The sequence below is a fragment of the Gekko japonicus genome, unplaced genomic scaffold (assembly GCF_001447785.1).
Source record: "Gekko japonicus isolate JY-2015 unplaced genomic scaffold, Gekko_japonicus_V1.1 scaffold2984, whole genome shotgun sequence".
In the NCBI taxonomy this organism is placed as follows: Eukaryota; Metazoa; Chordata; class Lepidosauria; order Squamata; family Gekkonidae; genus Gekko; species Gekko japonicus.
The window spans coordinates 132832-158754 of NW_015164749.1; the positions used below are offsets into that span (position 1 = coordinate 132832).

At 46.3% G+C, this 25923-nt stretch overlaps 2 protein-coding genes across 3 annotated transcripts in view; one reads left to right on the forward strand and one right to left on the reverse strand.

Moving 5' to 3' along the window:
* COQ9 (coenzyme Q9) overlaps positions 1 to 4494 on the reverse strand; it is a 21419-nt gene extending 16925 nt beyond the window's left edge. The window contains exons 1-2 of the mRNA XM_015409649.1: positions 4361 to 4494; positions 1530 to 1701 (exon numbers count right to left, since the gene is read on the reverse strand). Of these exons, the coding sequence (XP_015265135.1) occupies positions 1530 to 1701; positions 4361 to 4418 (230 nt within the window). The 5' untranslated portion in view covers positions 4419 to 4494. The remainder of the gene's footprint in view (positions 1 to 1529; positions 1702 to 4360) is intronic.
* Positions 4495 to 4647: 153 nt separating this feature from the next.
* On the forward strand, positions 4648 to 24969 carry CIAPIN1 (cytokine induced apoptosis inhibitor 1). Of its 2 annotated transcripts, none has more exons than XM_015409651.1 (9): positions 4648 to 4720; positions 10705 to 10882; positions 14426 to 14578; positions 15687 to 15763; positions 16126 to 16294; positions 19158 to 19231; positions 20174 to 20289; positions 21908 to 21983; positions 24345 to 24969. In XM_015409651.1, the coding sequence occupies exons 2-9, from the start codon at positions 10726 to 10728 to the stop codon at positions 24453 to 24455; spliced, it is 933 nt and encodes a 310-aa protein (XP_015265137.1). In that variant the 5' UTR covers positions 4648 to 4720; positions 10705 to 10725; the 3' UTR covers positions 24456 to 24969. The 2 variants fall into 2 exon arrangements, with proteins under 2 accessions (XP_015265137.1, XP_015265136.1); XM_015409650.1 differs by having other exon boundaries at positions 4657 to 4729.
* Positions 24970 to 25923: the final 954 nt, after the last annotated feature.

Genomic DNA, 25923 nt, shown 5'->3' on the forward strand with positions numbered 1-25923 from the left:
TTGAGGACCAAAACAATGAACTGGATATAATATGGTTGTCCTCAAATGACAAATTAGTCCAGAAACTGTATAACTTTCTATTAAAGGATTTCCTACAAGATGAAAATGTCAAAACTGTAATGATCACTTGGATAAAAGATATAGGGGAAATTGATGAAGAGCAGTGGTTGAGCATGTGGAAATCAGTTAAATATATGAGAGCGGTAGCATACAAAGAGAATGTTTATAAAATGTTTCACAGATGGCACTGGGCACCCGATAAACTGGCCAAATGCTACAAGGGATACTCAAACAAATGCTGGAAATGTAAATCTTCTAAAGGAACCTTCTATCACATGTGGTGGGAGTGCAACAAAACACAAAAATTTTGGAAACTAGTAAGGGAGGTGCTCCAAGAAAGTCTGGGTAAAAATGTGGCCCTAAAGCCAGAAATATATCTGTTAAATATGATCCCGAAAGGATATGATAAGCAGGATGCATTTATTATTAGTTATGTTATAACTGCAGCTAGACTGTTAATAGCCCGACAATGGAAACTAGATAATTTACCCACAAGGGAAGACCTCTTAAATAAAATATTAGAATTAGCCAGAATGGATGATTTAAGTCTAAAGATACAAAACAAAAATGAGACGGTACACAAAAAAAGATGGGACAGAATATATAAATGGATAGAAGACCAGATAGAACTGTAATATAAAAGTTATATTTAGAATATGTAATAGAATTAGAAACACAAGACCAACAACTAGTAATGTAAACAATTAAAGGAAATTGACTCTGACTTGTAATGTAACGCAAATGGATGTAAAGTAACTGTATACCACTTTCTTTTTATATATAAAACAATAAAACTTTAAACTACAACAGTGGGAGGGCTTCTAATGTCCTGGCCCCACTGGTGGATTTCCTGATGGCACTGGTATTTCTGGCCACTGTGTGTCACACAGAGTGTTGGACTGGATGAGCCTTTGGCCTGATCCACCATTGGCGTCTCTTATGTTACCTCACAAGCTTGTTGCGAGAATAAAAACAGAAGGCAGGGAAAATGACACTGTCAGCTGTCTTGGGGAGAAAAACAAGGTATAAGCATCTCAATACATGAATAAATGTACCGCTCTCCCCATGCAACATGATGTATAACACTCTGCTTGTGGGTGTCTTATGTTACCTCACAAGCTTGTTGCGAGAATAAAAACAGAAGGCAGGGAAAATGACACTGTCAGCTGTCTTGGGGAGAAAAACAAGGTATAAGCATCTCAATACATGAATAAATGTACCGCTCTCCCCATGCAACATGATGTATAACACTCTGCTTGTGTGTGGGCAGTGGAAGAATTGGCAGTTAGGTGCCATCCAGGTTGCTCTGCAGTTACAGCTTGGGAGGGAGGGAGGGAATAAACCAAGCAGACACTGGTGTCAAAAGGACTTGCTGAGCAACAGAACCCCCTGCTTGAGCTTCAAGGGATTATACTGGAACGGGCCTTCGGTTTGGGAAGAGAGAGACCTCTTAGAGCGACACGGGTTACCTGGGGCGTGAATACGGAGGCTCTTGATCATGCTGTTCTCCCCCTGGCTGAGAGTCTGAAGGCTGCTGGGCGGAATACTGCGGGGGCTGCTGTTTTGGCTCATCCAAAACTCTCCTCCACACAGTGGCAGCGTGGAGGGCACGCTGGGCTGGGTACAGCTGGCGTCTGATGACTGAAACAGAGACCAGTTCAGTGAGACAAATTATTACGTGTGGCACTGTGTAGTTATTGGCTGCATTCCCTGTGGGACTCCTTGATCGTTAGGATTGCTTTCTTGTATACTGAACCAGTTTGTGCGCAGGGCCTTGGCGAGCCAAAGCACATAAAACATGAGACTTTGAGGGTGAAAGAAAATGGGATTGCTCCATGACACTTTGCAACTCTCTATTTATTTTTATACTTCTACCAAGCCCCTTGCCTGGGTCACAGAGCTCAGGGTGGCTCTCAACATCAATATAGATGAAAACATACTTACAAAAATAATTACATTACAATCTATAAAATAGCATCATAGTGTAGGCATCAGAATAAAAACATAGCCATCTGGTACCCAACAACCAGCACCCCAGACCGTTGTCAGAAAAACAGGCGGCACTACTAAATGGTAGGAGATGGGCCTCGACCGACCTCAGCTTCAAGCAGGTCAGCGCACATCCAAACTCAGGACCAAGACTTTATCCGCTGGACTATACCATTTTCTGTGGTGGTTCCTTCACCCTTGCAAGTCTGCAAGCAATGACCCTGCATTTGTGAGGACCTAAGCACATATTGAGCTGCAGTGGCTCAAGTGGTTAAGATGCTGAACTGCAGGCTGTGGAAGGTCAGTAGTTCAGCAGTTCGAGACCCTAGTTGCCACATGATGGAGTGAGCACCCGTCTCTAGTTCCAGCTCCTGCCAACCTATCAGTTCGAAAGGAAGAAATTGCAAGTAGATAAATAGGTACCACTTCGGTGGGAAGGTAACAGCGTTCCGTGCGCCTTGGTGTTTAGTCATGCCGCCCACATGACCACGGAAACGTCTTCGGACAGCGCTGGCTCTTCGGCTTTGAAACGGAGATGAGCACCGCAACCCTAGAGTCGGACTCGACTGGCTTTCGAGCAAGGGAACCTTTACCTTTAAAGCACATACTATGCTGCTTATAATGAGTCTGCCTGGTACCAATAAGCAGATGTGCTGAGAGGTTCCAGTCAAAACTTAAGATCCTCTAGTCGGAGGGGCCTGATTCAGATTGGGACTGTGGTGTGTGGGGAGATGATGCATAAGCATCAGCCTCACTCCCATGCCCTAGACCTGAAACCACTCCAGGGAACTGCTATTTGCACTACTGGGGGAAACTTGGTGCACACTTATATTTAGACCGTTTTTATGCTGCCTCTCCAGAAACCTGCCTGAGGCAGCTTACAAAACATTGGAGGATATTAATTTAAATCCAGCATTAAAAACTGAGCATACAGCCCATCCATACATGCATGTTTCCCCAAGGGAAAACAGCAGATCCCTGAGGCCATTTTAGGAGAGGAAAGTGGTTGTGGTGGGGGGCTTGAGCCCCCTCAGATCATGCAGTATGTGAACTGATCCCCTCATGTCTGAGGATCTAAGCTTCAACCGGAAGCTGACAACATACACCTTCTGGAAAGGACTGGGAGCAGACACTAGGCAGATCCATAAATAGTACTAGGCCCTGAAACACCCTTTATAAGATTTCAGTACAGCAGGTGGGCTCTACAACCCCTGCTTGTTGGATGTTAGATTTTGGAGCTTGTGTAGACTCATTAGGTGACTTTGGACCAGTCACCTCAACCTAACTCAGGGGGCTCCTGGGGTGATAAAATGGCAAAGGGACAACCATATATGGCAACCCTGAGTTCCTTGGAAGAAGGGTGGGAGAAAAATGTTCGAGATGGATACAGTTCCTTGGAAGAAGGGTGGGATAAAAATGCTTGTTCACACAAGCACACATGTACACCCAGCCCTGAATCCATCCTCTAATTTGACAAATAATCATTAAGTATTATGTGATCATGAACTTTGTAAAATACATATATGTTATACTGTAACTATAAATACTGTCTACATTGTATGTCACCTGGTTCTTGTGACATTTGACTGACCTGGTGCAATACTTAAGTCTCTCTCTCTCCTTTTGCTACCAGGTCACAGCTGACTTATGGCAAGCCCATGAGCATGGGGTTTTCAAGGCAAGAGACATTCTGAGGTGGTTTGCCACTGCCTGCCTCTCCATCACACCCCTATGCTTCCTTGGTGGTCTCCCATCCAAGTACCAACCGGGGCTGACCCTGCTTAACTCCTGAGATGGGGCTGTCCTGGTGAGGGCACTTAGTCTCATACTGTATTGTAATACACTGTGTTGCAAAGAGATGTAATCATCTTTTGTCGACCTAGACGAAAAAAATGTTATGAATAGTTTAAAATCTTTGGAGCCACAGAAATACCAGCAGGGGTAGAGGGTACGCCCTCCCAACTAAAAAAAACAAGTACCACCACCACCACCACCCATCAGCAGCATAAACTTAATATGCCAATTTATGCAAATAAGTCCCTGCTGATTCCTTTCAACGAGGGGAGAAAAGGAAACCCAAGAGTCCTCCCAACAACTACCGCTGCTTGCTCACACTTATTGGGCTAGTCTATGCAAATGAACCATTACTCATCGCCTAGCGCCTCTTGCCCTTCACCTCACCTTTCCACCTTAATTTCCCGCAGCCGGAGCTTTCCCTATTCTACGGTTCATTTCTCAGCATCGGAGCAAGGGCGGGCGGTCTCCTCCCGGCCCCCTTTCCCGTCTCCTTCCCCCCACCGGAGAGCCTCACCCGCCTGGCAGCGCAGCAGCCCCCAACCCGCTCTCCTCAGGCTCGCCGCAGCCGCCATCTTTAGAGTGGGCAAAGAGACCGTGGGAAACACCTCAGTGGACGTTGGCGGCGGCTGCCGCCATGTTTGAAGCGGGTTGGCGTTTCCACTACACCCTCCCCCGCCGTTGACGAAGTCGCCATCTTAGGAGCGGGCCGGAAGCTACACGCAGTGTCGAGTCTCCATTTTTACATCGGGCAAAGTGGGACGGAAGAGGCCGGGCCCAGGCCGCTGGGCGGGAACAGAGAGGCGGAAAAGGCCCGGCTAAAGGGAGCGAGCGAGGCGGTGTGTGACGGAGCTGTGAAAGGCGGAGAGGAGAGCGGGTACGTGAGGTGGGTATTCAGGGTCTTCCTTTATTTTCTTCCGCTCCTTCTGGGTGGGCTTGTTTTGAGGAGTTTGCCGCTCTGAGGGAAGGGAAGGGGTTTGGCTAAAGACAAGGGAGCGCTCTTCTCCCCCAACAAATAACACGGAGGCAGGTATCGCTCGCTGGCAATGGGTTATTCACCTCCAGGGGAGGCTTGCGTTCTACAGAGAGCAGTTCCTCTGGGGGAAATGGCTGCTTAAGAAGGTGGACTCTATGGTGTATCAGAAAGTCTAGGAGAAACAGGAGTCCTAGAGTGACATCACATCACGTCCTTGCTGGGGCCCCTCCCCAAACTTTGACCTCCCCAAGGACGCCCCCTCCCCCAAAATTTCTCAAGCCAGCGTTAGCACTTCTCCTTGTTGGGGCTGTGTTGTTTGGCCCAGTGGGAGGAATGTAAGGGAAGCCAGCTGGAGACAGGTCTGAGGGCTTTGTCATTTCAAGGGGCGGTTATTTGGGAGGGGTCAGGAGAAAGGAAACGCACCATCTCCCACCTTCTTCCCTCCCCAGCTGTTTTCTGAGCAGTCCTTCTGTGTCCACGCACAGGCTGAGTCGTGGTCTTTAATTCCATCTTTCCTTGCTGTCATCTGTTTGCGGTAGGAAAAAAATTGGAAGTGAGGTGGAGGCTACGGTTAGGATCTCCCCCACGCTGATGGCAGTGGGGTAGCTGTGTTAGTCTGCCGTAACAAAATAAAACAAAAGACCGGTGAGGCACCATAAAGACTGACCACACTGATTTCTGTATCAGCTTCTGTGTTCTCCTGTGAAACTGCCTTAGACAGAATCGAGGTCAGTCATATTTCCTCTGATTGGCAGCAGAGCTTTTTGCTTCGCTAGGTTGAGGTGCTGAAGCATGAACCTGGAACTTCCCTTTACCACTGAACTATCAACCCTTCTTTAAGCTGCCTTCTACTGAGACAAGTTGGTCTACCAAGATAAATGTGGCTTTTTACAGCTTTCTGGAGTCTTGTGAAGGTTCCTGTCCAACTGTTATCACCCCCCATACAAATAATGTGGCCCTAATTAGGGATAAACAGCTGTGTAAACCGCTCAGAGACCCTTCGGGGTCAGAGCGGTATATAAGTCAAAAATTAAATAAACAAACTGCAGGAGTTGCCAGAGATTGAATTCTGTGATTCCGCAGACAGAACTGCCTTAGACTTTCCGATTATCAGTCTGTCCAGAGTGGTGCTGTTTATTTTGCAAAGTGAGTCCTTTTACGTAGATGAGTCCGTGACAAAGTAGAAAGTTTAGTATTGATTGAGTGTTCAGAATTGTGTTTCCAAAACTGCTGTACACCATAGACTGCTATTTATTTATTTTTACTGTACCTTTTAAAATATCCTGCTGTTATTCCTCCAAAGAGCTCAGAATGGCATCTTCTCCTCCATTTTATCCCCACAACACCTCTGTAAGGTGGCTTAGGCTGAGAGAGAATACCTGACCCAGAGGTCACCCAGTAAGTTTTCTGTTAGATCCAGGTTGGCAACTGTTTTATGGTAAGTAAAGATCTGAACCGAGGTCATCTTGGTCCAACACAATAACCACTGTGCAGAGTCTTTTTAAATTTTGGAGGATGATTTTGCTGTGGATAGTAATTCTAATTAATATAACAACCATAATATAACAACCATGTAAGAGCTATTAGCCACATCTGAAGATAGCAGAAGAAAACAAAATGGAAAAGTGGGTCCGCAGTGGGACTGGCGTCAGGGCAAGGTGTTCCAGACTTCTGGAGCAGCTATAGAGAAGGACCTACTAAGTATGGGTGTCAATCGAGCCTCTTTGCAAGATGTCAGTTTAAGTAGCCCCTCCTTGGCTTGGCTCATGGAGGAGGGTGCCTTTATGCGAGTAAGTGCCGCCTGAGGTATATTGCCCAGGACAATCAGGGCTTTAAAGGCCTGTGGCATTCTTCACTAGCTGAAGTTTCCAAACTAGAGCCAGCGTGGTATAGTGATCAGGGTGTTGGACTGGGATGTGGGAGACTTCCAGGTTTGAATCCCTACCCTGCCATAGAAGGTTGCAGGTCGACCTCAGGTGAGTCACACACACTCAGCCTAACCTACCTTGCAAGGTTGCTGTAAGGATAAAATGGAGGAGAGGAGAATGTTGTAAACTGCTTTTGGTTCCCATTGGGGAGAAAGGTAGGGAATACATTTAAAAAAAAAAAAATGAAGGGTAACTCTACATAGAGTGCACTACAGTAGTCATCAAGCCATGAATGATAGTGTTGAGGTTCTGATCTTTCAGTAAAGAGCTCACAGATGAGCCAAAGCTGAAAAAGGCACCAAGGGCCACTGATGCTACTAGAAATCCAGGAGTAGGGAAATATGTAGTTATTATTTGTTTATTTATAGCTGGTCTTTCTCACTGAGACTCTCATTGGATTACAAACTATTAAAATGCAATAATACAGTGCAAGCTATACAGTAAACAGTATAAAGCCTGGATTACAAAATCAGAAAACTATGTAGAAAAAAACAAAAGCTTGTTCCCTTTATAAAAGTGTCCTCCTGAACAGTTCCATTTAACTTATTCCCCTTATATAAATGTCCTCTTGAATCATTCTATTATGTACATTCTGGATGCTGCCCTAAAGCTGTGAACTTGATGTTTAAAGAAAAGTAGTCCTATCTGTGATGTGCATTTGCCTTCCAGCTGCATGAAGTATTGGAAGGCACAAAGGGGAAGGCCCTTTTATTCAGACACCATGGCTTCTAGCCTTTGTTCAGACCCCATGGCCTTTTGCTCATGCAAAAAAGAGCTACCAGGCATCACTGAATCATTCAGCCTTCATATGTATCACCCATGGAGCATAGTAGATCCTCAGAACATCCTCGGTCCAGTCACATGATGTGGTCTCCATCTCCAGCCTTTTTTTTTCTTCCACCACACCACCATCATAATTATTACATTTTGCAGGAAATTTGGTTATTTTGCTACTGGGAGGCAGCAAACCCTTGTCTCCCAGTATTCATGAATTTTACCTTTTGTAGTGATCCTGGGAATGGACCCCTGCAAATAGTGAGAGTCTGCTGTAAAAGCTAATGTGTTTCTGTAGAATATATCCACAACTTTGCTCCTCTCACTTTGAGCAAACTCCCTTGTCTCACATCTGTTCATTAGAGGTCCTAGACAAACAGCAGATAATGGCCAGGGGGGGATTCCCACCTTCCTCAGAGCCCCTACAAACAGAGGTCATTTCGAGGGGATCGCAGGAGATCGCAGTTCCCCCGGGTGAGGTACGGGGGGTGGGGCACATGACGAAGCCCCGCCCCCTGCTTCCGGCCACCCCGCTTCCGGTCCTCATTCAGCCAGGAGGAGGCAGGAGAAGAGGGAGGGTAAGTTGCTTCCTCCCTGCCTCTCCCCACCCCTGCCTGCCTGGGGCCAGGGAGGGCCTTCGCGGGGCTTCCTTGCACTCCCGCCGGCCTTGCAGGTCCATCGCCGCGGTGATGTCAGGGTGTGTGGCATATGCTAATGAGTTCCCCTAGCTCTTTTTCTATGAAACGACCCCTGCCTACAAGAGATGTGCATAGAGACCTTTGCATCCACAGGACAGAGCTACATGGTATAGAAAGTTCCCAGGTGCATGTAGTATTGGAGAGATGCACAGAGCAGTGTATTCTTCTGAATCTAGTGTATGCAACCTTTAGATGTGTTATGAGAGATGTGAGGTATGTTCAGCTTGTCTGGTAATGTGCAGCATAGTGCGGAGATACCTACTGTTAGCGCAGTGTACTCTTTGTGCTTATTTTGTGCCTCATATAGGAGGCTGTTGCTAGGCACAGAGAGAGAGAGAATCTCCGACTGATTGTGTCCTTCCTGGACTGCATCTTCAGAAACAATTTTGAATTTTGTCCTTTAGTTATTTTCATGCTGATGCTCTATTGCTACCCTGAACTGCTTTTTGGAAGCTAATTGTTTCCTAGATACGTTGGTGCTTCATCTGCGTTTATGATGTTTTGCCTAAACCTGCTGATGAGACAGGATTCTCATACCTTATAAAGTACAGTATGATATGGGTGGTTTAAAAAACAAACACTAAAAATACATTCCTATGGAGAGTTACTCTCATCTAAGCTTACTAAAATAAAATCTGCATGAAACTACAATGTAAGTTTCAAAGTGAGGCTTGTGCTACTCATTCCCTTTTGGCCAGCACAGGTAGAAAGATATCATGAAGAGACTCATGTAACTCTTTGAAGCTTAAAATGAAATGAAGGGTCAGGTTCTGAATGGCTGCTGCCATATTTGGTTGTCTATTGGTCATTTTCACATGTAAAGCCAAGGTAGAATTGTATTTTTAAAGATTTAGTCATCCGCCATGTTTGCTTGAAGGAGCCTTGCTCTTCAGGTTCAGAAAAAAAAACAAGGTCATAAGGCCAGGCCATGGATGATAGTACGAAGCTCGCGCCAGGTGTTGCATGGGATAAAGAAAGCTGGTAGGGAGAACATTTTCTCCCTCTCCCTGATGCTAAAATTCTGGGACACCCAGTGAAGTTGATGGGAATGTGTTTCAAACAGATGGAAGGAAATGCTTCTTTACTCAATGAGTATTCAAGTTGTAGAATCCACTGCTAGTAGATGTAACAATGGTCACTAGCATAGATGGCTTTAGAAGGGGGTTGGACAGATTCATGGAGGAAAGGTCCATCAGTGGCTGCTGTGCTGTTCAGATCTCTCCACATTCAGCACTCTTGAGTGCCAGCGCAATATCAGGAAAGGCCTTCGCCTCTGTCTCCTGTTTGTTCAGCCCTCCAGGGCAACTGGTTGCCCACTGTGTGAAAGAGGTTGCTGGTCTAGATGGACCACTGGTGTGATCCAACAGGGCTCTTATGTTAGGATTATGTAGAAGAACAAAAGTCCTTGCGTCAGATTCTTATTTAAGTGACCGGCCATGTTTGAAAACTGAGACCTTGGCTTCAAACCTGTGGCCTTCCTCCATCGCAGAGAACCTCAATAGGAATGGACGACCCTCCTATGTTTATCTGTGTTGGATTTCTATCCCACTGTTTGACCAGAGCCCCCAGAGCAGCTCTCAACATCTGCAAATTCAATTTTTTAAATTAAAAGCCCTTTCCATTTGGGGAAGAGTCCATCCCTCTGAACCAAGAGCAGACACAGCACCTTTATCTGCCTCCCTCCTTTTCCTAGTTCTCTCACACGGGGCCGTCGGTCTTACTGTAAAATGTAATACATGTACTTTGTTTTATAACTTTCTGCACAGCTGCCCACTGACACTACATTTGAGATTGCTCCGGTTTCATTAGATGCTTAAAATCTCTTTATTGGTGTGGTTTGGTTCTAGAACTTTCTAAAATTCTTTTTATCTTTGGGAAAGATGGCACGTTTTCTCCAGAGATCAGTTGTGTCAATGTGTGCAGCTGAGATAAGAAAAATGCTCCAGCTCTTGGTATGTCAAGAACTTAGCGCTGTAACTGAAAATGCATTCCTTGACTGGAAGTTTTAAAAAGTCCTGGTTGGGAGATGGAATTCTTCTCACTTATGCTCCCTGAATTTAGAAAACAAAAGCTTGTATAAAAGAGACAGTTTGGTGTAGTGGTTAGGAGTGCGGTCTCTAATCTGGGAGAACCGGGTTTGATTCCTCACTCCTCCACATGCAGCTGCTGGTGTGACCTTGGGTCAGTCACATGTTCTCTCACGAGCAGTCCTCGAAAGAGCTCTCTCAGCCCCACCTATATCACAGGGTGAAGGACAAGGTATAAATCCAAGCTCCTCCTCCTCCTCCTTTTGTATTAAAAAAACCTTTTATAAACTTTTAATATGTCTGGGCAAATGAATTATGGTAACCCTCTAACAGTATTGCTGCCCTAACACTAATAGCGAGAGTAACTCTAGAAAGGAGTCTCACAAGCGAATCATTTCAGTGCCCAGCTTCTGCCAAACGCCCTCAGTGTTTTGTCATCATTTTTCTGTTTCTTTCAGGTTCAGTAATACACCTTAGGTATGGCACAGCACAAGATCTCTCCTGGCCAGCAAGTGGCTGTGGTTTGGGATATCCATTCCTCCACTGAGGCACTCCAGAGTCTTGTAAAGAATCTTCAGGCCACTGTCGGTGCCGAAGGTCACATATCTGTGGAGAACCTCAACCAGCTACTCCAATGTAAGGCCTGAGAAATGTTCATTGTGTGCTGGAAAGACATGAGTTATTTATTACATATTTATTTTATTATATTTCTAACCCACCTGCCCTCCCCCACAAGTGGGCTCAGGGCAGTTCGCAACAAAAATTCAACAGAACAAAACATTTTAAAAACAGTCAAGCAATAATCCAATTTAAAACCCCAACAGCATAACCACAAAATGGCGCAAGTGTTACAGAAGCTCCCAGAGGACACTACGTGTCTGACGAAACAGTTGATTAGGGGATGCATGCTAAGCACCATTAAGATGGAATGAAAGGGATAGGTGGAGCAGGGGAAGCTGATATAGTTGGACACACCTGCTGCTTCTCCTAAAGGCCTGGCGGAACAACTCCATCTTGTGGGCCCTGCAGAACCTGAACTGTGGAATGTTCTGCCTAGGGAAGAATTGGTAATGTTCCTCCTGTCACTGAGGAAATAATCCTTTCAGCTCACAAGTAGCATGGGGAAGCTGGCAAAGCAGTACAGGTTGTGGAGGTCTGTGGATTGGACTGACCAGTCCCTCTTATGCAAGGAATATGGATCCTCTCCCCGCTCACACACACCTTCCAACAGTGCCTTCTAACACTGAGAAGGTTGATTCCTGGGGTTGCAAGAGCCATGTGAACAGCCATGTGGGTCAATGAGGCTGTATTGAGAGGGCTCTCTCTTTTCCATCACAATAGTGCAGCTCTGCTGATGGAACCGACAGGAAGGGCAATTTCCTGCAATGCCCGGAATCTACTTTCCTAGTATAGGAAGGGAGGGGGGGGGGGGGGCGGCAAAGCAGGGAAGATCTGCAGCCATAGGCCTCTTCCACTGGCAGATCACTGGATTCAGCCCCATGTCTGAGCTTGCAGATAGCACAGCTTGTGCCATGTAGTACTTACATTCTGTACAATGAGGATGGGACATGAAAGTAAATGGGAAGGTAAATATATTTTCTTGTTACTATCTGGTTTTCAATTTGCCCTATATAGGCAAAATAATTGAGAGGGCAGTGGCGATACAGTTGCAGAGCTTTATGGATGACACTTCCAGGTTAGATCCCTTCCAGTCCAGTTTTAATCCAGGCCAAGACATCACGGATGACCTCCAGAGGCATCTGAATCAAGGCAGATTGGCGGTGCTGTTGTTGTTGGACCTGTCGATGGCATTCAACACGGTCGACCATCAACTACTGATCCACCACCTCGCCAACATGGGGATTCAGGGACTTGCCTTGCAGTGGGACGAAGGGTGGCAGTAGGGGAACAGCTATTCCGAAGGCACCCCAAGTGCCCCAAGGGGCAGTGCTTTCCCCAATGTTATTTAACATCTACACGCATTCCATTGCCGAGATTGCCTGGAGGCATGGACTGGGAAGTCACCAATATGTGGCTGACCCCCAGCTCTATCTGATGTTGGGCGGTCAGTCTGACTCCAGACCAGTGTTCCCTCTAAACTGAGTTAGTGTGAGCTAGCTCACAGTTTTTTAGCCTCCGGCTCACACATTTTTGTCTTTGCTCAGGAAGGATGGCTCCAGAGCAAATTAATTAATGCAGGAGCCAAATGGCTTCCTCACAACTTTAATGCCAGTAGCTCACAAAGTAGAATTTTTGCTCACGAGACTCCACAGCTTAGAGGGAACATTGCTCCAGACTGGAAGATCTGGAACTGGCATTACAAGCCGTGGCTGGATGGTTTAGACTGAGCTGATTGAAATTGAATCCAAGAAGAGAGAGGTCCCGTGCCTGAGTCGGAGTGGCCCAGGGTTAGAGATCCCACACCTGACCTTCTATGGAGCTCTGCTGGTGCCAACACCGGAGGTTAAAATCTTGGGAGTGCTCCTGATGCCTTCTTAACAATGGAGGCCCAGGTAACAGCCACTGCCAAGTCAGCCTTTTACTACCGTCAGCTGATTAGGCAGTTGGTTCCCTTCCTTGAGCGCAATGACTTGGCAACAGTGATCCATGCGATGGTTACCTTGAGATTGGACTACTGTAATGCTCTGTACATGGGGCTCCCCTTGTCGCGAATCTGGAAGCTACAGCTAGTGCAAAATGCTGCAGCCAGGCTCCTGATGGGTCTCCCTATGCAGGAACACATCCAGCCTGTGCTGAAAGCACTTGTACTGGCTGCCAGTAGCATACCGAATTCGCTTCAAGGTGCTGGTTCTTACCTTTAAAGCCCTGTATGGTCAGGGACCTACACACCTGAGGCCTTTCCCCACATGTTCCCCAGAGAGCACTGCATTCAGGGTCTCAAAATTGTCTGGCCCTCTCTGGTCCCAAAGGTGCCAGGCTGGCCTCAACCAGGGCCAGGGGCGGGCCAGTGGCCTTCTCAGTGGCAGCTCCATGCTGGTCGAATGAGCTCCCAGAAGACATCAGGGCCCTGTGGGACCTTCTGCAGTTCCACAGGACCTGCAAGACAGGGATCTTCCTCCAGGCCTTTAATTAGGAGCCACATTTAACAACTGTACTGGGACTAGACCGTTCCCCCACCACCACCTGGGCCCACCATCAGCAGCCTGTGCTTGTCAGTATAAATGGGTTAGATAAGCTCAACTCCCAACTAGGGGTGTGCAAAAAAAAAAAATTCTGCCGGATTCGGGCAGAATCAATTTCTGCTGGCATAAAGACTCCTTCATGTCAATTTCAATTTCGCCAGTAGGAGCCCATTCTGGAGTCTTTCCAGCCGAATGTCAGTTTTAGCCCCATTATATCCTATGAGTCATTGAAGTCAATGGCGAAAACATAGGGTATATTCTGGAGGGGAGGGGGTTTGAGGGAGAGGCTCCAAACTCGCAGGGTAGCTGCTGGAGCCTCTCCCCAAGATACCAAGTTTCAAGAACATTGGACCAATTCTACGGGCCCTCAGACTGGTTGCCACATCTCATCCATTGTTCTCTACGGTAGGAAAAAATGTTACTTTTTCCCCACCATAGAGAACAATGGAGGGGATAGGGGCAATCTGTTTGCTCTGGAGCCATCCTTCCTGAGCTAAGACAAAAAACTGTGACCTGGAGGCTAAAAAACTGTGAGCTAGCTCACACTAACTCAGTTTAGAGAGAACACTGGTTATGACTAATTATGTTTTATTTTGTATTGTTTTAATGTGTTTTTAACTTTTTATGTAAGCTGCCCTGAGCCTCCTCCAGTGGGGGGGGGGGATATAAGTCGAACAAATAAATAAATATCCTTGGCTTACCTGCACAGCATAATTCTGGTTTTTGGCACACATGTGCAGGAAGACAGCCAGTGCACTACAGTGCAGCCTTGTGCAGAGTTCTCAGGCTGCCTGATAGACAAAAAGAGGGCTGGAAGCTTTGCTTGGTTGTCAGCTGATGCCATTTGAAAACGAGCTGCAGGTGAATCTTTCAAGGGGTCATCCTAGCAATGTTTTCCCAAAGCCATTCCGATTTCTCTCCAAGTTACCAGCACTGTGCCGCCTTGTCAATTATTTCTGCAGTAGACATATGTAAGGAGAAAGAGCATAGAATGGATATCTTCTGAACTGGATACATACACATTTTATCTTCTTAGCATCCCACAAGGAGTCAAGGTTTGATACAGTTCTGTCAGGCGTGGTACCTGGCAGTCTGACGGTGCATAGTGCCCAAGTACTGGCTGAAATAGCTCGGATCATCAAGCCTGGCGGTCGTGTCCTTTTGAAGGAGGTGGTGACAGCAGAAACAGGTATGGAGTTGAGTCCTCTTCTAGCTCTTGAACAATGGGTGTAAAAAAACTAGCTGAAGGAGAAGCAAAAGAGCTGTTAACTGGGTACTGGGCAACTTGAAGATGAAAGTATCAAGTATACAATGGGTCAGTGCTGACTTGAAGTTGATTTGCTCAGTGCTGGCTCTGCCGTGCCTGTATTGAAAACATCTGGTTGTCATAATAAGTGCCAGAAGTTGTGCAGCCCAAGTCAAGTTACACCACTTTGAAGATGGTCCTTCCTGAATGTAATGAGGGACAAATATAAATGGAACTGAGATGGCAGGGTGACAGTCACTTGACCCTAATGGTTAGCAGTGTGGTTTGGAGACACAGCTCAGGTGTGAGTGTTTAGGTATGGGGTAGGTCACCAATGCAATCGAAGAACTGGCTTTAAGTTCAACAGCAGCCAAGAATCAGTGGTCAGATGCAAAGGTAGTGCAAGTCCTGTGTCAGTGCACAAGCTATAAAAGTGACAGCACAGGAAAAACCCTTTCTGTGGTCAGGGCTGGTGGAAAGCTAGCGAGCCCACTACAAACCCTTTCTGTGGTCAGGGCTGGTGGAGAGCTAGCAAGCCCACTACTTCTTGACATGTCTTTTTAGCAGATTTCTAATCCTGCTCCTGTGAAACACAGTGCTGGTGAGCAGGATAAACACGACGATGGGCCTGATAACTGCCGGAGAGCTCTTGGGATTCAGCCTTCAGAGAGCAACAAGATTTCCAAGGTGTAAACTTTTGAGGGTCTTGAAAGCTTATAGTGTGGAAATTTTGTTGGCCTTCAAGGTGCCACTGAACTTGAACCTTGCTCTTCTCCTGCAAACTGACATAGCCACCCACCTGAAACAGCTGTTATAGAGTTTGCTGTTGCTGGAAATGTTGAATTATGTTAGAGAGATCCTGTGAATGATTCAGTTTCCTTAACAGATAGGTCATTTTCTAGTAGTGCCTGAAGTAATTTAGAAGTATCTAAACAAAAGGCAGGCTCAAGTGTTTCTATCTTTCTGAAATCCTGTTGGATTTTCAAGTTCAGTGCACCACACCCTCTTCTTAATTATGGGCTTTTCCCCCTCCCTGTCTTACATTGCCCAGGTAACAACAGCAAGCTCAAGGCAATAACCAAGCTCCCCACAGCTCTGACACTCTCTGGACTGGTGGAAGTGAAGGAGGTATGTGAAAGGGATCCACAGTGCTTTTTACAACAAATTTTGGGTGGATATGTATCGAGCAGAATTAATATTGAAATGCTTTACTTGGGATTGGGGAAAATTCCTTTAAAAACACATTAGCATAATTTATATTAAAAGTTTATGTCATGCTTTTATAGGATAGCCCAAGGTGGCTAACAGCATGCTTTAAAACCAATAGTCATTTATTTATTTAATAGTGATAACTTTTAAAACCAATAGTCATTTATTTATTTATTTAATAGGTATAATTTGTGATGTTTCCACTATGCAAGCTGGGGCCTTCCGCTAGGCAAGTTGGATTTGAGCTCTGCGTTAACAAGTTGCTTTGTCTTGTGTTCCAGTTGCAGAAAGAACCTTTAACATCTGAACAAACACGGGCTATCCAGGAGAAGCTAGGGCTGCAGTGTAACAAACTCGTCTTTGTTGAGATAGAAGGCAAGAAGCCCAACTTTGAAGTGGGTTCCTCGAGTCAGCTCAGACTTTCTTTTGTCAAAAAAGCTGTTCCATCTGGTAAGAGAGAAGTGGATGGAGGCCTCCCTTCTTTGCATTGTGGGCTGATGCATACAGCTGTAGAGATCAGTGTGGTGTAAAAGTTTCAAATGAGATCTGGGAAACCTTGGGTTGAAATTCTCCACCATGTAATGAAGGTCACTGGGTGACAGCGGATCACGCTGGGAGAGAGAGTGTGTGACTAAATGATGATGTTGTTGTGAGGGTAGAGCGACAGGGAGAGAGCCATCAATGTCATCCTGAGTTTCTTAGGGAAAGGGTGGAATAAAAATAAAACAGATAAAGATCTGAACTTATTAAATTCTTCAGTAGGAGGCATAATAATAGCCTAGATGATGCTGGAAAGGTGACTTTTGAAAGCATGGTCCTCTGTTCTCTCTAGGGTATAACACAGTGTTCCTCAGAACCTTGCGATGTTCCAAAGAATTGCCTGCCTGACAGTGACCACCTTTATTAAAAACAACTTGCAATAACCTAGTAGACACATTGAGAGCATCTTCAGACCCACAGTGAACATAACATAAGAACATAAGAGACGCCAATGTTGGATCAGGCCAAAGGCCCATCCAGTCCAACACTCTGTCACACAGTGGCCAAAAATACCAGGTGCCATCAGGAGGTCCACCAGTGGGGCCAGGACATTAGAAGCCCTCCCACTGTTCCCCCCCCCCAAGCACCAAGAAGACAGCATCACTTGCCCCAGAGTCCCTATCTATACCTTGTGGCTAATAGCCACTGATGGACCTCTGCTCCATATGCTTATCTAACTCCCTTTTGAAGCCGTCCATGCTTGTAGCCGCCACCACTTCCTGTGGCAGTGAATTCCAAGTGTTAATCACCCTTTGGGTGAAGAAGTACTTCCTTTTATCCATTCTAACCCGACCGCTCAGCAATTTCATTGAGTGCCCACGAGTTCTTGTATTGTGAGAAAGGGAGAAAAGTACCTCTTTCTCTACCTGCTCTATCCCATGCATAATCTTGTAAACCTCAATCATGTCACCCCTCAGTGGCACTGAGCTTTGTGTGTTAAGGCAGCAGGCTGCCTTTCAAAGCATACAGGAAGTAAGAAATTCCTGGAGATGCAGAATTGACACTTAAAGAAAAATGTCAAATAAGAGTGGCACTCCCGTTTAACTTGTATCAGCTATATATGTCCTTTTGGCCAAGGAGCAGAACTTGGATGCAAGAGATGGGTGACATGGGTGGATTTTAATGGTGTCAGGTGAAATGGGGTTTTTCAGTGACTAGCACCATAATTCTGAGTCTGAAGCAGGTCTTCATCAGTTGTGTGAGAGTCCTACTGTATTGTGGAAGTCTGTCTGAATGTGATAAGTCCATCTGCACACTTAAATTGGGGGTGAGAGACTCCAGGCCAGCCCTCCTTGTATACCAACTGAATTCAGTGGTTCATGACTGGTAAACACATTATAACTAAACCATCTTGGGTGGAATCTTATGGCTCTATTCTGCTATGTGAACAACACCTTGCTTTCCTTTATATATATATTTTCCCCCTTGAAAATTCAGGTAGTGGCTAGAACATAGCATGCCAAATCTACCTGTTCCTGCAGGCTTCATCTCACCTCCCCCCGGTCCTGTAATGATTCCAGAAAATGCTCGACTTCTTGTGACCTGCGGGTTAATAGCTGTGGAGCAACCACCAGCAATGCCTTCATAGACACCACAACTGTCCTGATGGTTTCATAGAGGGTGGGGGCTCAGCGACACTCATCTCACCAGAATTATTCTTAGGACATTAGAGAGAAGTCAGTTTAAGTAACATGTGGAGTCCAGGCCATATAGGGCTCTAAGTTGAAACCAGAGGTCCCTGTCCCCCCTTTATTTCCCTCCAGAAAAAGGCATTCAGAGGTAAACATGAAAGCTGTCTAGCCATTGTGTGCACAATTTATCTCATCCCCTTTTAAAGCCACCCATGCTAGAGACTGTATCTGTAATAGTGAGTTTTGCAAGGTGTGTTAGTTTTGTGTGAAGTCCTTTCTTTAGTCCCTGAGAGTTTATGAGAGGAAGAAAAAAGTTCTATTTCCACTGTCTCCAGACTATGCAAAATTTTATGAATGACCACCATCTCTATTACCTAGCCCCTTTTTTTCTAAACTGAAAAGTCCCAACTCTTTAATTTTTCCTGGTGGGGAGAGTGCTCCAGCACTTTGATCACATTCATTGCCCCCCCTCCATTTTTGGCACCTTTTCTAGCTTTGATAACCTTTTCGATTTGTGGAGACTTTATTCCATATGTGATTACTTTGTAGATCTACATGAGGGCATTACAGTAGTGGCAGTCTTGTTTTCAGTCCTTTTCTTGATGCTCCTAGCATGCAGTTAGCCTTCTTTTCCATCACTGCCACACATGAAGTCGAGGCTTCCACTCCCCACCACAGAGGTCCTTCCTCCTTATCCCTTGCAGTTTAAACCTCATCAGCATATATGTAAAGTTGGTAGAGTTGCTGCAGTGAGCATCACTTTATGCTTATGTTAATTGAACCACATTTGCCCTGTTGTTGCCTACTCAGCTCATTTGGAAAGATCCTTTCGGAGCTGGTTTTTGCTAACTTATTTGTTGGGCTGTGTTCTCAATTTGCTCAACAATCAATGAGAGAATTATCCCGGGTGCACTACGATAGATTTTCCATGGTTACATTTGAAGAACATATTTAAGGAGATTCTTTTAACAAGCATATAGAACCACTTACGTTCAGCACAGTAAAAGACCCCCCAAGACCAGCAATAGTTTGACCTCTTTTCTTTTTTTTTACTTGTTGAAATTACATGAGAGGAGTCATTTCACTACTGCTGTGGTCCCCCCCCCCCGCCCCCCAATTGCTTCTTATTCTCTTGTCTCCAGAAAAGCGGGCTGTGGATCCCACTGCTGCAAAGCTCTGGACCCTTTCTGCCAATGATACGAATGACGAGGACTCGGTAAGTCTGAAAATAATTATGCATGTGTTTATTTACTTTATAGTCTCACTCGCTGAAATTCAAGGCAGAGTATAAAATTAATCACAGTGCAACACAGTAGAGACAGGGCAAGATGTACTGTGAAAATGTGAAAAGACTGGGATCACAGAATTGGAAATCAATGCAATAACTGTAAAAGCTGTGTGGCAGAATGGGCCCGCATCAGCTGGTCGACCCCGCTCTGCCCACCCCTCCTTTGCCTGACCTGGCACCTGAAGGGGCAGTTTTTCACCACTGCCTCCGGGTATTGCTGCCACCACTGTCCCTGTCTTGGGCTCTGGTTAGGCGGGACAGCCTCCTAGCCTCCCTCTGATGTCGCTAGGAACCCACCACGGGGCTTCCTGGCAATCTTTGGGGCTCCCCTGGAGAGTTGGCCAAAAGCTCCACTATATAAAACAGCCCTTCCCGCCCAGGAAGTGGCTCTTCCTCCTGCAGCATTCTGGGGCAGATCTCCTCACAGCCTTGACGGCCTTCCTGTCCTCTCTAGGGAGCTGCCCTCTGACTGCTGGTTGGAACAAGGAGGGGGGGGGAAGAGGAGGAGACTAGACCAAGGCCTACCTCAGGTTTGATGGTCTCCTATCCAACCCCCACCAACTTAAACATATGCATAAAATGGCGTTTCTCCACAAGCTGTGACTTGTAAACAGTATAGTAAACACAACAAACTGTGCAATATACAGCCCTGTTCTCTGTATAATAGTGCCCTCGTGAACAATTCTATTTTACTGTCGCAGTTTCCCTTTATAAAAATATCCTCCTGAACAATTCCAGTTTGTATGCTTTGCATTGGAAGACAGGAGAAAAAAGGGAAAGGGAAAGTTCTGCTTCATCCTTGTGAAATGGAAATGGTTGTCATGTAGACACTAATATTTCGTTTTCATGTCCTGAACTTTTGGCTTTTAGGATCTCCTGGATTCAGATGAGCTGCTGGATTCTGAGGATTTGAAGAAGCCAGATCCCGCTTCCCTGAAAGCCCCTTCCTGCAAGGAGTCTGGAAAGAGGAAAGCCTGCAAGAACTGGTGAGTCCCAAGATTGAGGAGGATGCTGACCTATGGTTGGAATCTTTAATTTGGAGTTTGAATTTTGATGTTATCTCTGGTCCTTCAGAGGTCACAGGTCTTTGGGAAGGGGGTGAGGGGACGCTGTTTAGAATAGGAGTTCAAAGTGCTGGAAATAAAGTTGAGCTGTGCACACGTCTCTCAAGTGTAGGTGCACATCCTCTCAATTTTTGATGTTTATCTTGGTATTAGTTTCTAAAGTTAAGTGAAGTGTGTTGTTGTGCATGTCAAGTGCCATCAGGTCGCTTCCAGTCTATGGCAACATTATGAATTAATGACCTCCAAAACGTCCTATAATTAACAACCTTGTTCAGGTGTTGCAAACTGAAAGCCACGGCTTCCTTTATACAGGTCTTTGGGAGGGGGTGAGTCTTCTGGGGTGAGAGGACGCTGTTTAGAATAGGAGTTCAAAGTGCTGGAAATGAAGTTGAGCTGTGCACACGTCTCTCAAGTGTAGGTGCACATCCTCTCAATTTTTGATGTTTATCTTGGTATTAGTTTCTAAAGTTAAGTGAAGTGTGTCGTTGTGCATGTCAAGTGCCATCAGGTCGCTTCCAGTCTATGGCAACATTATGAATTAATGACCTCCAAAACGTCCTATAATTAACAACCTTGTTCAGGTGTTGCAAACTGAAAGCCACGGCTTCCTTTATTGAATCAATCCGTCTCGTCTTAGGTCTTTCACTGCTGTCTTCAGTTCTCCTAGCATTATTGTCTGTTCCAGTGAGGCTTGTCTTCTTGTGATGCGACCAAAGTACGACAGAACTCAGCTTAGTCATTTTGGCTTTTTGGGAAATAGAGTTTCTGGTGAAATGGAGTTTCTTTAACATCCCTGTGCTTTAACAGTTAACCTGTGATCAGTTCCAGGGCACACGTGTGCATTCTTTAAAAAGGTAGCAAAGCACTTCAACAAGGTGTAGGAAAGGATGCAGCCATGAAATACTGAGACTCGTGCCGCAGTCCTTCAAATGTGGGATGAAGCTTTATTGAAATCAGTGGGCCTTCAGACTAAACGTAGCCAAGGATCTGTTTGAATTAAACATCTTCTAGATTAAAACATAGAGACCTCACAACAGCTCTGGACTCGCTCACATGTTACAGTGAATGTGTGTACATCCTGCTTATATCTATTCATAAGAAAGAACCAATGTGGGCTCATTTTAAAGCTGGAGAACAGTACCTGGCTAAATATGGGGTTTAAATCACACTTTCAGCTGTACAAGCACTGAATGTAATGTAAGAAATACTCTGGACATATAAAATCTGTGTGCAGATCGTACATGCGTTCATTGTAATGTGTACACGGGGCTCCTGTGTGGGTAGGTTAGGCTGAAATGTTCAAAATCACCTGATAACAGCTGTTGCTGAGTGGGGATTTGAATCCAGACATCTCCACTCCTTATTGCTATTTTTAGAAGGGCAGATCAGGAACCAGTCCAATGTGTGTCCATTCCCAGAGTGTGCAAGGTATCTTCTGTACAAGGGTGTCGATGGCAGTCCCACACCTCTTTGCGTTGGAAGCTGCTGGGTAACAGGTACTCTGTCCAACAGACCAGTATAACTCTTGTTCCTTCTGTAGTACATGTGGCCTTGCTGAAGAGCTGGAGAAGGAGAAGGAGAAGAATAACCCGGTGCCAAAATCTGCTTGTGGAAATGTAAGGATGCACATTCACTAAACTGTTCTTAGAGGCTTTTTAAAAACACCCCAGATGTGTTTAGGATTTAATGCCAGCTGCTTAAGGTGGTTACATGTGTTTGTGTGTATTCGCTCATTTTTATCTTGCCTTTCTCCAAGGAGCTCAGGGTAGCCTTCTACTGTTCTCCATCTTACCCTCATGCAGTCGCAGCGAGGTAGGTTTGGCTGAGAGAGAGACTGAGTGCAACTGGCCAAAAGTCATCCAGGGAGCTCCAGGCTGACTGGGGATTTGACTCTGGGTAGGCTTGGTGCTCTCCTGACACCTTAACCACTACTCCACCACCACCCTTGCAGATTTCCTTTACACTTCAGCGTAGGAAATAGCAAATACCTTGCAGGTATGGTTGCAGTGTCATAAAACAAAGAATATTACTGCATCAGATCAAATCTGCACCTTGGTCCAGCATGCTGTTTCTCACAGTAGCCTCTAGCAAACCCATCAGCTGGGACTGAGAGATCTCACTGCCTCTGAGTCTGACCATCTCACCATCACACCAAACAGTGGTTGACAAAGTTTGTTCTCCCATGAATTTGTCTAGTCCCTTTTGAAAGCGATCTTAAGATAGTCGTCATTGCTGGATCTTGCAGCACTAAATTCCGTAAGCGAATTACATGTTGCTTGAAGAAGCTCTTCGCTTTCTTTTTGCTTGTTCTGAATCTATTCCTTGGCTGTTTCATTGGATGACCTCTTATACTGAGGGAGGGTAGGTTTTCTGTGGTGTCCTTCACCATGTATACATGCAGTATGAACTCTTATACTGAGGGAGGGTAGGTTTTCTCAAGTCTGGTGTCCTTCACCATGTATACATGCATTATGGAGCTCCATGGGCAAAACAAACACCTGTGTATTCTTTACAAGTGGCACGTAGTTTGCTACATGGAAGTAACGTCCTTTGTAGGAAATGGCCACACGTGGAGTGACAGCGGCACAGGAAATGAAGCTCCATTCACTGTCTCCCTTGTCCTTGGCTGGCTTAGCCTAGTAGGTTTGGCCTAAGGGTTGCCCCAGTATAGAAACCAAGCCACTAGTGGCTGTCTGACTAGGGCAGGGGTTCCTGGTCTTGTGGAACCTGTGGGCAGTTTCTGGAATTTGGAGAACAAGTAGCAGATGTTGCCACAAACATGGCTACTATGATGGGGATGGGGCCAGTCACAAAACATCGGGAGACTCAACAAAATATCAAGAGTCAAAACATCCTCCTGTGATGGAGGCAACTGTTCCCAAAATCCACTCCCAGCTCTTCTGAAATCCTGCCTACTTCAGTAAGGGACTGGCTTTTTGCACGGGGAAGAAGCACGTGGGCACCAGGAAACACATCAGTGGGGACCATGTTGGAGGTCACTGAGCTACTGTGGGGTTTGTTTTCTTTCTTTTTTCTGATGGAGTTAACATCCTCCTGGAGGTGTCCAAGCAGCAAGTAAAGAATTTTGCCTCCGATGGGAGCTGGCTGTGCTTATGACATGCTTTGAGTCTAAACCGGCACTTGGAAGCTGAACACTAAAAAGTCTTATGAAATGTGTTTTAACAAAAGTTTTGGAGTTATATATCTATTAGCAATAAGGTCCGTTGCAGAGAAAAAGGCAACGGTCTCTAGAGAGAGGGTGTGGGAGAGCGGCCCGGCCTGCGGTGGCGGCCCAGGGAAGCGTGGTGTGGCTGCCTCCCCCCTTCCCGAGGCCAGTCGGGCTGCGCCGCTTGGCCAGCGAGGCCAGGGGTGGCACAGAAAAGGTTGGCAGGGCCTCCCCCCCCAAAGCAGGGCACGTGGCCTCCCTGGGCCAGGCCATGGTAGGCCAGGAAAATGCGGTGTGGCCGTTTCCCCCTTCCCCAAGGCCATGTCGGTGGGACAGCGAGGAAGTGGGCAACGCAGGGAAGGCCGGTGGGGCCACCCCCTGAAGCAGGTTCCATGGATGACCTGGGAAAGGCCACGCTTTCCCAGGGGAGCGCTGCGTGGCTGTCTCCCCCCCCCATCCCCGAGGCCAGTTGGTCTGCCAGGGAAGCGTCCATCCTGGCCAGCGGCTCCCTGCAGATTGGGAGCGAGAGACCGGCCGGTGGGTCTGTGGGCAGGACTGAGGCGATGGAGGGAGGCGATGCAGCCAGGGGATTGGCCCCCTCAGACCGAGCACCCGGCCAGTGGCACGCAAGTCCCGTTGAGTGGCAGCTGACAGGCCAATGGCTGCGGGAGCGCATGGAACGTGGCCACCCCAAATCGTTTCTATAATATAAGCAAGGATATCTCTCTATATAAAGATATGCAAGCCCCTTTCTGCTGTGGTGCTTTGCCTCTGGAGTGAAGCTGACTCCATTTCTGTCTCCTCTTTGCAGTGTTACCTGGGGGATGCGTTCCGCTGCGCCAGCTGCCCTTATGCGGGCATGCCAGCCTTTAAACCCGGGGAGAAGATCCTCCTGAACGAGAACAACCTACACGATGCCTGAGAGGGGGGCGGTATCAAAGCCTCCTTTTGGCACACAGCTGTTGGGCAGCTTTCAGGCTCCTTGTTCTGCTGGCAAAACTTGGACACAGAAGGACTTTGCAGGGGCAGTCGGAAGGCAGATGGACCACTGTGTGCTTAAAAAAGGGAAGACTTGCATTCCGTACTAGCTTTCATGTAGCAGATACATCTTCAGCATAGAGTTATGAACTTTAGTGGTTCTTAACACCAACGCACTGGCCCTCATGGTGTGCCCACTAAGCAACAGGGCTGTCTGCACTGGCAGTTGGCCCTGTATTTACTCAAGACCACTAGGGCAGCACCAGGTGCTGCCATGCCATGCTGTGCTGCCATCCAAGGAATTTTATTTAATGTGTGCCAAATGCAGAATCGCAAAAGCATAATTAGAAGGTGGGTGGGGGAATGATTGTGGGGTTACGTCCTCACAATGTGTGAGCATATTTTCACTCAATGTCCCCTCCTGCTGACACAATTGGAGGTTTCAGAATTAAAGTTGTGAAGAGAGCTGTCTGACTCCTGTCCATCGCTTCAGGGATGTTCCGTCCTCCTTTAGCTGATGTTGTGATTTCGCTTGTGAAACAACAGCTACAAAAGCATTATCTTATAGGGAACCTTACATACAATAACATTGCAGTGATGAGCTTCTGAAGGACAAACAGTGCAGTCCTGTGCAGACTTAGCTCTAGGATGAAAACAGGCCTACAGGCCAATGGTGTGAATGAAGAACGTTTTCTTGTTCAAGTATTTTCTTCATTTGCACCATGTGCCTATTTTTTAATCTCTGTGATTAGTGCGCCCCTTCTGTTTCCTCCAAACTTAGTCTGAACTAAATCCGTTGAAATCAGTGGGCATTTACGCTGTAAATAACCCTGATAATCATAATATGACACACACCCTCGTTATCTTAACCAGCATGGTAGTTTGCCTGGCACTGGTGGTGGTGTTGCCAATTAGCTGGCGGCTTCACAGGTAGTATACTATTTTTGTTGTTGTTCCATGGTGGTAGACCAGTGATGGATTCTTTGAAGTGGGAGGGGTTGGTTAAGTTGTCCTCCTTTGTTTGCAGAAAATGTGATCGTTAGTTTTAAATTTTTGCTTAGTATGGCACAGTTGCAGTGAACAGAATAACCAAATGTTGAAATGTAGTAATTGGAGCTTCTGTCCACTCCCCCCCCCCCCCCCCAGTGAAAGTAACAATTAAAAAATCTTTTAGGAAATAATTACACCACCTAGAGAAGAGGAGGAGATTGGATTTATACCACGCCCTTTATTACCCAAAGGAGTCTCAGAGCTGCTTACAATCTCCTTTCCCTTCCCCTCCCCACAACAGACACCCTGTGAGGTATTTGGGGCTGAGAGAGCTCTTTCAAGAATTGCTTGTGAGAGAACAGCTCTGAGAGAACTTGCGACTGACCCAAGGTCACACCAGCAGCTGCATGTGGAAGAGTGGG

Excerpts from the sequence above, each read along its gene's own strand:
- CIAPIN1 (XM_015409651.1), top strand. The coding sequence starts at position 10,726 with ATGGCACAGCACAAGATCTCTCCTGGCCAGCAAGTGGCTGTGGTTTGG. Across the intron at positions 19,232-20,173 it reads ATACGAATGACGAGGACTCG|GATCTCCTGGATTCAGATGA; the intron begins GTAAGTCTGAAA and ends TTTGGCTTTTAG. Across the intron at positions 20,290-21,907 it reads AGGAAAGCCTGCAAGAACTG|TACATGTGGCCTTGCTGAAG; the intron begins GTGAGTCCCAAG and ends TTCCTTCTGTAG.